Below are 12,634 nucleotides of genomic sequence, written 5' to 3'. Positions count from 1 at the left end.
TTCTTTCTATTTTTTGTACTCAATCATTTTATTAGTTTGATTGATCAAGGGGCTATCCTCTAAAGGAAATACAAATTTCAATATATATTTAACAATTATTTTAGTTTGGCAAGGTCAATATATTGAGGAAGTAGATTTTGTTTGTTCCGTTCCAAGGCCAGTGAGTCGATGTAATCCCTCCATCTCAAGGGTCTCCTCCCAGTGGGACGTGCGTCGAGGACCTCCCTAGGGAGACACCCGAGAGGCATCCTAACCAGATGCCCCGGGGTCTCATCCCAGTGGGACGTGCCCTGAGGACCTCCCTAGGGAGACACCCGAGAGGCATCCTAACCAGATGCCCCGGGGTCTCCTCCCAGTGGGACGTGCGTCGAGGACCTCCCTAGGGAGACACCCGAGAGGCATCCTAACCAGATGCCCCGGGGTCTCATCCCAGTGGGACGTGCCCTGAGGACCTCCCTAGGGAGGTGCCCGAGAGGCATCCTAACCAGATGCCCCGGGGGTCTCCTCCCAGTGGGACGTGCCTCGAGGACCTCCCTAGGGAGACGCTCGAGAGGCATCCTAACCAGATGCCCGAACCACCTATGCTGGCTCCTTTCCAGGCGAAGAAGCAGCGACTCTACTTAGTCCGGTAATAATGTAATTTGATCTCAAACTAATTGCAAAAGAAACAAACTGAGCTGATTTTGTATCTTCAATATATCCTGAATAACAGAAAACCTTGACCTTCAGACAATTCTAGGCAACTTTTTTTCTGTTATTCAGGATATATTGAGGTTGGTTCTTTTGCAATTAGTTTGAGGTTGATCCTGTATTTTCAATAGATTTCCTGCACTAACTCCGAGTCTCTCTCGTGTGACTGAACTTCTCCACCCTTTCCCTAAGGGAGATGCCAGCCACCCGTCGGAGAAAACTCATTTTGTCCGCTTGTATCCGCGACCTTAATCTCTCGGTCATGACTCACACTAATGACCATAGGTGAGAGTAGGAACAAAGATTGTTCGGCAGACAAAGAGCTTTGCCTTCTGGCTCAGCTCTCTAATTCATTACTCATAAATACCCAACAACAGTGTCCACTGTTCAAGTCTACAAAATAGCCACAAGTTGGTATGCATTTAAAAAAAACTATTTAGACTAGAGTATATTTTGATGCAAATATCTTTGTACTTAAGTATAATATTTGAATACCAGACCTTTACTTCTAACAAATAATTTCTACATTGTCTTGTGGGATTGAGACATATGTAAAACATCTCAGTACTGATTATCAGACTGGAAGCTAGAGAAACAGTCAGGTGGTGTGGATCCACCACAAATGATTAGGCCACTCAATTTCTTTACAAAAGCTTTATTCACATCTTCAAATTGAATGGGTTGACACTCACGGAGTTTCAATGTCCTATACAGAGTTCCACTCAATCCAAAAACCTTACAAAATGTACAATATTACAAAAATGTGCAATACTTCAATAAATGCTCATGCTGTAAGTAACCAGATAACACTCAAAACAGTTGACAGGAAGTTCTCAGAAACAGACGCTGCCTTATTTTCATTAAGGCAGTCTTAGTCTCTGCAAAACCCCCACAAAACCTTACAAGGACTGACAATATTATTAGGTCTATTTGTGAGAAAAGGCCAGTAATGCCATTCAAAAAACCACCGTCTCTTTGACATGCAATTGCCATGTAGACAAGTAAGCAAGTAGACAAAAAGAAAATGGCACAAATTGCATGGCAATTTTTTTACTTTTATTTTGTTTTACCTAGAGAAGCCGTGAATCTTGGTTCCAGGCGGCAACCACATCCACAAGCTCACACTGGTGTCTTCAGGGTGTGAAGGAGGAGAGGTTCAGAGGAGACAGCCTCCTCTCTTCAGGGTGAGAAGGAGGAGAGGTTTAGAGGAGACAGCCTCCTCTCTTCAGGGTGAGAAGGAGGAGAGGTTTAGAGGAGACAGCCTCCTCTCTTCAGGGTGAGAAGGAGGAGAGGTTTAGAGGAGACAGCCTCCTCTCTTCAGGATGAGAAGGAGGAGAGGTTTAGAGGAGACAGCCTCCTCTCTTCAGGGTGAGAAGGAGGAGAGGTTTAGAGGAGACAGCCTCCTCTCTTCAGGGTGAGAAGGAGGAGAGGTTTAGAGGAGACAGCCTCCTCTCTTCACACCCTGACAGCCTCCTCAGGGTGTGAAGGAGGAGAGGTTCAGAGGAGACACCCTGACAGCCTCCTCAGGGTGTGAAGGAGGAGAGGTTCAGAGGAGACACCCTGACAGCCTCCTCAGGGTGTGAAGGAGGAGAGGTTCAGAGGAGACACCCTGACAGCCTCCTCAGGGTGTGAAGGAGGAGAGGTTCAGAGGAGACACCCTGACAGCCTCCTCAGGGTGTGAAGGAGGAGAGGTTCAGAGGCGACAGCCTCCTCTCTTCACACCCTGACAGCCTCCTCAGGGTGTTTAGGAGGAGGAGGACAGCCTCCTCAGGGTGTTTAGGAGGAGGAGGACAGCCTCCTCAGGGTGTTTAGGAGGAGGAGGACAGCCTCCTCAGGGTGTTTAGGAGGAGGAGGACAGCCTCCTCAGGGTGTTTAGGAGGAGTTTAGAGGTTTAGAGGAGACAGCCTCCTCAGGGTGTGAAGGAGGAGAGGTTCAGAGGAGACAGCCTCCCCAGGGTGTGAAGGAGGAGAGGCTTAGAGGACACAGCCTCCTCAGGGTGTGAAGGAGGAGGAGGACAGCCTCCTCAGGGTGTTTAGGAGGAGAGGTTTAGAGGACACAGCCTCCTCAGGGAGTGAAGGAGGAGAGGTTCAGAGGAGACAGCCTCCTGACGGGCGTGTTGTTGGACAGAGGAGCAAACAGCTCGGCCGTCGGCGTCTCCGTGGGCTCTCTGACCTGAGAGATCTGCCTGAGCAGAGCCTTGCCCTCCTCACGAGCCTGTTGCAGAAACAACAAAACAGAGAGAAATGTCAAATGTGACATCATGACTTACAAACCCCATTGTAGTCCTTTATGCTCAACCTCGGCTCTCACAGTCCAACAGTATAACTTGTATTTAGCATGACGTGTGTCACTCGCCAGTCGACCACACAGATTAAAAATGTCATGTTCTAAATAATTTCGCTCTGACCCGGGCACCGCCAACTCAGCATATGAGCAGTGTGGCTCTATATTCCTGTAGTAATATAGAGTGTTTGTTCAGTTAACAGTGGGTCTTCCCGTGTCTCCGAGTGCTTTAGAAAATAGTAAATACATTTTCAGGTTGGGATACCAACGTCCTCCAACCAGGAGAAAGAACTCAGTACAAAACAAGTGGAATTGGAAGTGATTTAAAGAAATGAGCAGTAGAGTTCTCAACTGAACAAACACTCTATTTATAGCAATGATTACCGGATCATTATCGGAAAATATAGAGCTTTAACCTTTTCGTTATTTAATTTAAAATAAATCACACCCGTGTGAACCGAGTGGTGCAACTCCTCTCTCTCTCTCTCTCTCTCTCTCATATTAGCAGGCAACAGTGCAGCACTGTCTCTCTCTCTCTCTCTCTCTCTCTGTTTCTGGCACAACAGCGCCCCTACTGGTACATACTGGGGCTCATTAACGTCACATAGGTGGGTGAACACAGGTGAAAAACAGACATTGCTGTTCCTTGGAGTGGTTGCACCACTCAAAAAACAACCCTTAACCCATTTTAGGCGTTAGCATTACGTTATGTTTTAGCTATTTAAAAATAGCAGATCTACAAGCTCAAGCTCATACGAGCTTGTAGGTCTGCTATTTTTGAAAAATCGAAGAACGACTGACATAGAAACAACTTTTTCAGAAAACTGTCATTTTCAAACAGACATTTTTAGAATCTGATCTCAGGTCAGAATGGGTTAATAGCACAAAGAGCGTCAAACAGATGCTGCAGTGTAGAGATGTGGGCCTAGTGTTCTGGTACTCACGTCGTTGTAGTCACAGCAGCGCTGGGCGCAGTACGAGGCTTCGTCGTACATCTTGTTCTTGAAGTAGTACTGACCCAGGTAGCGCAGGGCAGTGCTCACCTCCGCGTGCTCCAACTGCTCCTGGAGACGAAAAAAAAAACATTCAGACCGGGGTTCAGCTGCAGGGTTGATTTCGTCTAACAAAAATATGATGACTTTTTTTTCGTCTACTACCTTTTTTCTCACTGGCGAAGGTTAAGTAAAAACTAAATAAAAACTATGCTATGATGACTAAAACTAAATATAATTGACAATTGTGTCAACAAATTAAAACTAGACTAAAATGTTAGGTGTGTGTGTGTGTGTGTGTGTGTGTGACAAGCTCACACTTGTAGCTTGTAGATCGGTTACTTTCAGCATGCAACCAAATGTAAAATCAGGCCATCAAGGCCTGCCAAAACACATTTTTGCCAACAAAACCAACAGCAAATTGTGTCAACTAAATTCTTGTGATATTTTAGTCGTCTAGAACTAGAATAACACTAAAACTTTTCAGATGACTACCGGTAATCTAAATTAAATTGTATTCATAATACTACAACTAAAATAAAAGCAAATTTGCTGTGAAAATCAACACGGTTGCCCACTGCAGATAGCCGCTGCACGTAGCCTCGTAGCTAAAACAGCACAATCTACAAGTCCACAACGTGTGGCAGCATGCCGCGTTGTGAGCTTGTAGATCGTCTATTTGATGTACACCAAGTAGGCTATAAATTGTTCTTTTTGTGTGGAATCCGATTTCACATGTTAGCAAAAAGACAGACTTGTGTATTTCTCACCCCACAGGAGAAGATGTCCTTGATGTAAATGATGTAACACTGGGCGGCATCGTCAGACTCGGACTGTTGTTCGTGGAGTCTGAAAGGAAGCAGCCGGAGATGTTAGGAAACACGCAAGAGCAGTGCTTTTCAATCCATTTCATATGAAGGCCCATTATTTGTTCCATTTAGACCTGAGGCCGATAAAAAAAGGCTTCTAAAACCTAAAAGTTGTTTCTATGTCAGTTGGTGCTCAACCTTTTCCATGTCAAGGACCCCCAGAATTATATGAATTTGGCTGCAGACTCCCATCTGGAAATATATAGTTCCAGGGACCTCCCAAGAAGCAAAGATTTGACTTAAAAAACATTGGTTAGGAAATGGAATATATATTCAAAGACTTGCGCCACATTTTCACGATAAAAAAATAACAGATCTACAAGCTTATAGCGCGGCACTCGGTGCCGCGCTATAAGCTTGTAGATGTTGAGATTGTGTGTGTGTGTGTGTGTGTGTGTGAATGTAATGCATAATCTATGTAAAGGTGTTTGAATGTGTGTGTGAATGTAATGCACAATCTATGTAAAGGTGTTTGAATGTGTGTGTGAATGTAATGCACTTTGGATAAAGGCGCTATATACCATTTACCAATTAAGTTATTTATAGTCAGTGACTCTGAATAATGATGATAATACACCAAGTTATTTACAGCTGGTGACGCTTGCTGCTTGGAACTTACTTTGCCAGTTTGAGCAGAGCCATTTTCTCCACGTCTCCCACAGAGTAGGCCCTCCAGTAACACTAGAGCAAAATGAAACAGAACACACGCACGCAGAGAGACTTTCTTTAAAGGAAGGGCAAGTGATATATTCTTTGGTTGTTTGTTTTTTTGTCAAAATGTTAAAGCGTGTTTGTTCAGAAATGTCACATCACAGTTTTACAAGTAAAAAAAGTGGGTGAAATTAACTTGTGTGCGTACTGCGTAGTTCAGTAGCAGGTGTCTCCCCATGTCTCCAGATCTTTATCTCAGATAAAATAGGTATCCCCCCCCCAGCTGAAAATGTATTTTCTGTTTACTTTAAGAGATGAAGAGACATGGAGACAGAGAGACTCATATTACTGAACAAACATTCTATATCAATAAATATTTTAAAAACCTCCCCCTGGCCAGCCGGGGCGCCTGATGGAGGGGAAAGGAACTGGTCGGAATAACGTGTTCCTTCCACTCGCTACGTCTGGCCGGGGATTATTCACAGATTGTTATGACATACACCAAAATGGGGACACCAGGTTGAAAGGTTGTGAAATCGATGAAAAACAGGAATCATTACATCACCATTATGGCACGGAAACGTGAAAAACAGGAGTCACAAGAATGACATGCCCCAGGAGGCCAGCCGTTTCAACCACTAGAGGGCAGTGTAGCACTAGTTTTGTGAGCACTCTGGGCCTAGAATCTATGCTAGACTTGGTGGTGTTTGGGCAGAGTTTGAGAACTCTACCTGAGGCTGATTCCAACAGTTTTTCAGAAAGAGATGTTGCTTCACATCAGTGGTGTTCAAAACCTTTTCATGTCAAGGAGCACCAAAATTAAATGTATTTGGCCGCAGACCCCCATCTCAAAATGATTTGTTCCAGGGGCCCCCAGAAGCAAAGATTTGAGTTACAAATGATTGCTTTAAAAATATATACCGTGTAAAGATTTGCACACATTTTCAAGATTTTTCAAAAAAAGCAGATCTACAAGCTCAATAATACTATAATACTATATAATACTATTTTTGAATAGACAAAGTATACAATAATGGTTTAAATCATTGTGACACGGCCCAGGCCGTAGCGTAACGGATTGGGCACCGGACTGGTGATCCAGTCGCGGTGTGCCGCGGGTTCGACTCCCGGACCCGACACGGCCTTTACCGCATGTCATCCCCCCATCTCTCTCCCGTTTCCTGTCAGCCTACTTTCTATCCCTTTAATGCGCTAAATGGATGAACCATAAAGAAATTAAGGAGGTCGAAATTTTAAAACTGTCTTCTAAATGCCGACAGTTTTCTGAATGTCAAGGACCCCAAAAAGTATATGTATTTGGCCACCGACCCCCATCTGAAAATATGTTGTTCCAGGCAAAGCAAAGATTTGAGTTAAAAACGTTGGCTCTCAAAGAATATATTCAAACATTTGGGCCACATTTTCACAATTTTTCAAAAATAGCAGACCTACAAGCTCGTAGCTTGTAGATCTGCTATTTTGCAATAGCTAAAGTATAACATAATGCTTAAAACACCAAGAGGGGTTCCCGCCCAGAATGCGGTAAGTATGAATGCTGCTGTACCTTCTTGGCCTCGGAGGGTTGGGTCAGTTTCTCGTAGCTCTCCCCCAGGGCGACCAGCATGCGAGAGTCGTTGGGCCTGGAGAGAAAAGACAGTAAGACACATGGCAGAGGGTCACACAACCAACACAACACCTCATTAAGACACATGACAGAGGGTCACACAACCAACACAACACCTCATTAAGACACATGACAGAGGGTCACACAACCAACACAACACCTCATTAAGACACATGGCAGAGGGTCACACAACCAACACAACACCTCATTAAGACACATGGCAGAGGGTCACACAACCAACACAACACCTCATTAAGACACATGACAGAGGGTCACACAACCAACACAACACCTCATTAAGACACATGACAGAGGGTCACACAACCAACACAACACCTCATTAAGACACATGGCAGAGGGTCACACAACCAACACAACACCTCATTAAGACACATGGCAGAGGGTCACACAACCAACACAACACCTCATTAAGACACATGACAGAGGGTCACACAACCAACACAACACCTCATTAAGACACATGACAGAGGGTCACACAACCAACACAACACCTCATTAAGACACATGACAGAGGGTCACACAACCAACACAACACCTCATTAAGACACATGACAGAGGGTCACACAACCAACACAACACCTCATTAAGACACATGGCAGAGGGTCACACAACCAACACAACACCTCATTAAGACACATGACAGAGGGTCACACAACCAACACAACACCTCATTAAGACACATGGCAGAGGGTCACACAACCAACACAACACCTCATTAAGACACATGGCAGAGGGTCACACAACCAACACAACACCTCATTAAGACACATGACAGAGGGTCACACAACCAACACAACACCTCATTAAGACACATGGCAGAGGGTCACACAACCAACACAACACCTCATTAAGACACATGGCAGAGGGTCACACAACCAACACAACACCTCATTAAGACACATGGCAGAGGGTCACACAACCAACACAACACCTCATTAAGACACATGGCAGAGGGTCACACAACCAACACAACACCTCATTAAGACACATGACAGAGGGTCACACAACCAACACAACACCTCATTAAGACACATGACAGAGGGTCACACAACCAACACAACACCTCATTAAGACACATGACAGAGGGTCACACAACCAACACAACACCTCATTAAGACACATGGCAGAGGGTCACACAACCAACACAACACCTCATTAAGACACATGGCAGAGGGTCACACAACCAACACAACACCTCATTAAGACACATGACAGAGGGACACACAACCAACACAACACCTCATTAAGACACATGACAGAGGGTCACACAACCAACACAACACCTCATTAAGACACATGACAGAGGGTCACACAACCAACACAACACCTCATTAAGACACATGGCAGAGGGTCACACAACCAACACAACACCTCATTAAGACACATGGCAGAGGGTCACACAACCAACACAACACCTCATTAAGACACATGGCAGAGGGTCACACAACCAACACAACACCTCATTAAGACACATGACAGAGGGTCACACAACCAACACAACACCTCATTAAGACACATGGCAGAGGGTCACACAACCAACACAACACCTCATTAAGACACATGGCAGAGGGTCACACAACCAACACAACACCTCATTAAGACACATGGCAGAGGGTCACACAACCAACACAACACCTCATTAAGACACATGACAGAGGGTCACACAACCAACACAACACCTCATTAAGACACATGACAGAGGGTCACACAACCAACACAACACCTCATTAAGACACATGGCAGAGGGTCACACAACCAACACAACACCTCATTAAGACACATGGCAGAGGGTCACACAACCAACACAACACCTCATTAAGACACATGGCAGAGGGTCACACAACCAACACAACACCTCATTAAGACACATGGCAGAGGGTCACACAACCACCACAACACCTCATTAAGACACATGACAGAGGGTCACACAACCAACACAACACCTCATTAAGACACATGGCAGAGGGTCACACAACCAACACAACACCTCATTAAGACACATGACATAGGGTCACACAACCAACACAACACCTCATTAAGACACATGGCAGAGGGTCACACAACCACCACAACACCTCATTAAGACACATGGCAGAGGGTCACACAACCAACACAACACCTCATTAAGACACATGGCAGAGGGTCACACAACCAACACAACACCTCATTAAGACACATGGCAGAGGGTCACACAACCAACACAACACCTCATTAAGACACATGACAGAGGGTCACACAACCAACACAACACCTCATTAAGACACATGGCAGAGGGTCACACAACCAACACAACACCTCATTAAGACACATGACAGAGGGTCACACAACCAACACAACACCTCATTAAGACACATGGCAGAGGGTCACACAACCAACACAACACCTCATTAAGACACATGACAGAGGGTCACACAACCAACACAACACCTCATTAAGACACATGACAGAGGGTCACACAACCAACACAACACCTCATTAAGACACATGGCAGAGGGTCACACAACCAACACAACACCTCATTAAGACACATGACAGAGGGTCACACAACCAACACAACACCTCATTAAGACACATGGCAGAGGGTCACACAACCAACACAACACCTCATTAAGACACATGGCAGAGGGTCACACAACCAACACAACACCTCATTAAGACACATGGCAGAGGGTCACACAACCAACACAACACCTCATTAAGACACATGGCAGAGGGTCACACAACCAACACAACACCTCATTAAGACACATGGCAGAGGGTCACACAACCAACACAACACCTCATTAAGACACATGGCAGAGGGTCACACAACCAACACAACACCTCATTAAGACACATGACAGAGGGTCACACAACCAACACAACACCTCATTAAGACACATGACAGAGGGTCACACAACCAACACAACACCTCATTAAGACACATGGCAGAGGGTCACACAACCAACACAACACCTCATTAAGACACATGGCAGAGGGTCACACAACCAACACAACACCTCATTAAGACACATGACAGAGGGTCACACAACCAACACAACACCTCATTAAGACACATGACAGAGGGTCACACAACCAACACAACACCTCATTAAGACACATGGCAGAGGGTCACACAACCAACACAACACCTCATTAAGACACATGGCAGAGGGTCACACAACCAACACAACACCTCATTAAGACACATGGCAGAGGGTCACACAACCAACACAACACCTCATTAAGACACATGGCAGAGGGTCACACAACCAACACAACACCTCATTAAGACACATGACAGAGGGTCACACAACCAACACAACACCTCATTAAGACACATGGCAGAGGGTCACACAACCAACACAACACCTCATTAGGACACATGACAGAGGGTCACACAACCAACACAACACCTCATTAAGACACATGGCAGAGGGTCACACAACCAACACAACACCTCATTAAGACACATGACAGAGGGTCACACAACCAACACAACACCTCATTAGGACACATGACAGAGGGTCACACAACCAACACAACACCTCATTAAGACACATGACAGAGGGTCACACAACCAACACAACACCTCATTAAGACACATGACAGAGGGTCACACAACCAACACAACACCTCATTAGGACACATGGCAGAGGGTCACACAACCAACACAACACCTCATTAAGACACATGGCAGAGGGTCACACAACCAACACAACACCTCATTAAGACACATGGCAGAGGGTCACACAACCAACACAACACCTCATTAAGACACATGACAGAGGGTCACACAACCAACACAACACCTCATTAAGACACATGGCAGAGGGTCACACAACCAACACAACACCTCATTAGGACACATGACAGAGGGTCACACAACCAACACAACACCTCATTAAGACACATGGCAGAGGGTCACACAACCAACACAACACCTCATTAGGACACATGACAGAGGGTCACACAACCAACACAACACCTCATTAAGACACATGGCAGAGGGTCACACAACCAACACAACACCTCATTAAGACACATGGCAGAGGGTCACACAACCAACACAACACCTCATTAAGACACATGGCAGAGGGTCACACAACCAACACAACACCTCATTAAGACACATGGCAGAGGGTCACACAACCAACACAACACCTCATTAAGACACATGACAGAGGGTCACACAACCAACACAACACCTCATTAGGACACATGACAGAGGGTCACACAACCAACACAACACCTCATTAAGACACATGACAGAGGGTCACACAACCAACACAACACCTCATTAAGACACATGGCAGAGGGTCACACAACCAACACAACACCTCATTAGGACACATGGCAGAGGGACACACAACCAACACAACACCTCATTAAGACACATGGCAGAGGGTCACACAACCAACACAACACCTCATTAAGACACATGGCAGAGGGTCACACAACCAACACAACACCTCATTAAGACACATGACAGAGGGTCACACAACCAACACAACACCTCATTAAGACACATGACAGAGGGTCACACAACCAACACAACACCTCATTAAGACACATGACAGAGGGTCACACAACCAACACAACACCTCATTAAGACACATGACAGAGGGTCACACAACCAACACAACACCTCATTAAGACACATGACAGAGGGTCACACAACCAACACAACACCTCATTAAGACACATGACAGAGGGTCACACAACCAACACAACACCTCATTAAGACACATGGCAGAGGGTCACACAACCAACACAACACCTCATTAAGACACATGGCAGAGGGTCACACAACCAACACAACACCTCATTAAGACACATGACAGAGGGACACACAACCAACACAACACCTCATTAAGACACATGACAGAGGGACACACAACCAACACAACACCTCATTAAGACACATGGCAGAGGGTCACACAACCAACACAACACCTCATTAAGACACATGACAGAGGGACACACAACCAACACAACACCTCATTAAGACACATGGCAGAGGGTCACACAACCAACACAACACCTCATTAAGACACATGGCAGAGGGTCACACAACCAACACAACACCTCATTAAGACACATGACAGAGGGTCACACAACCAACACAACACCTCATTAAGACACATGGCAGAGGGTCACACAACCAACACAACACCTCATTAAGACACATGACAGAGGGTCACACAACCAACACAACACCTCATTAAGACACATGGCAGAGGGTCACACAACCAACACAACACCTCATTAAGACACATGACAGAGGGTCACACAACCAACACAACACCTCATCTGCACAGACAAGGAGGGAGTGTTCACACTTCACACTCCCTCCTTGGGAGTGTGAACACAGACATGGAGGGAGTGTTCACACTTCACACTCCCACCTTGGGAGTGTGAACACAGACAAGGAGGGAGTGTTCACACTTCACACTCCCTCCTTGGGAGTGTGAAGAGTTAATGCTTCATTTTTAATGGGTTAAAACGGGTGCTATGACAAGTTG

At 45.5% G+C, this 12,634-nt stretch overlaps 1 protein-coding gene across 3 annotated transcripts in view; it reads right to left on the bottom strand.

Moving 5' to 3' along the window:
• Nucleotides 1–2,553: 2,553 nt before the first annotated feature.
• The window catches only part of cdc23 (CDC23 (cell division cycle 23, yeast, homolog)), a gene marked incomplete at its 5' end in the record, with an annotated part of 28,732 nt that continues 18,651 nt past the window's right edge, over nucleotides 2,554–12,634 (bottom strand). Inside the window, 6 exons of one of the 3 annotated variants that reach the window (XM_083780766.1) lie at nucleotides 2,577–2,677; nucleotides 2,746–2,904; nucleotides 3,918–4,037; nucleotides 4,736–4,814; nucleotides 5,454–5,515; nucleotides 7,050–7,125. In XM_083780766.1, the coding sequence (XP_083636892.1) occupies nucleotides 2,755–2,904; nucleotides 3,918–4,037; nucleotides 4,736–4,814; nucleotides 5,454–5,515; nucleotides 7,050–7,125 (487 nt within the window). In that variant the 3' untranslated portion in view covers nucleotides 2,577–2,677; nucleotides 2,746–2,754. Of the gene's footprint in view, nucleotides 2,905–3,917; nucleotides 4,038–4,735; nucleotides 4,815–5,453; nucleotides 5,516–7,049; nucleotides 7,126–12,634 lie in introns of all 3 variants that reach the window. The other 2 variants (XM_083780767.1, XM_083780765.1) reach the window with 2 other exon arrangements.

Source organism: Protomyctophum parallelum (genome assembly GCF_964188405.1).
Source record: "Protomyctophum parallelum genome assembly, chromosome: 1".
NCBI lineage: Eukaryota > Metazoa > Chordata > Actinopteri > Myctophiformes > Myctophidae > Protomyctophum > Protomyctophum parallelum.
Note: the sequence above shows the minus strand (reverse complement) of the source record. Positions and strands in the feature narration are given on the sequence as shown.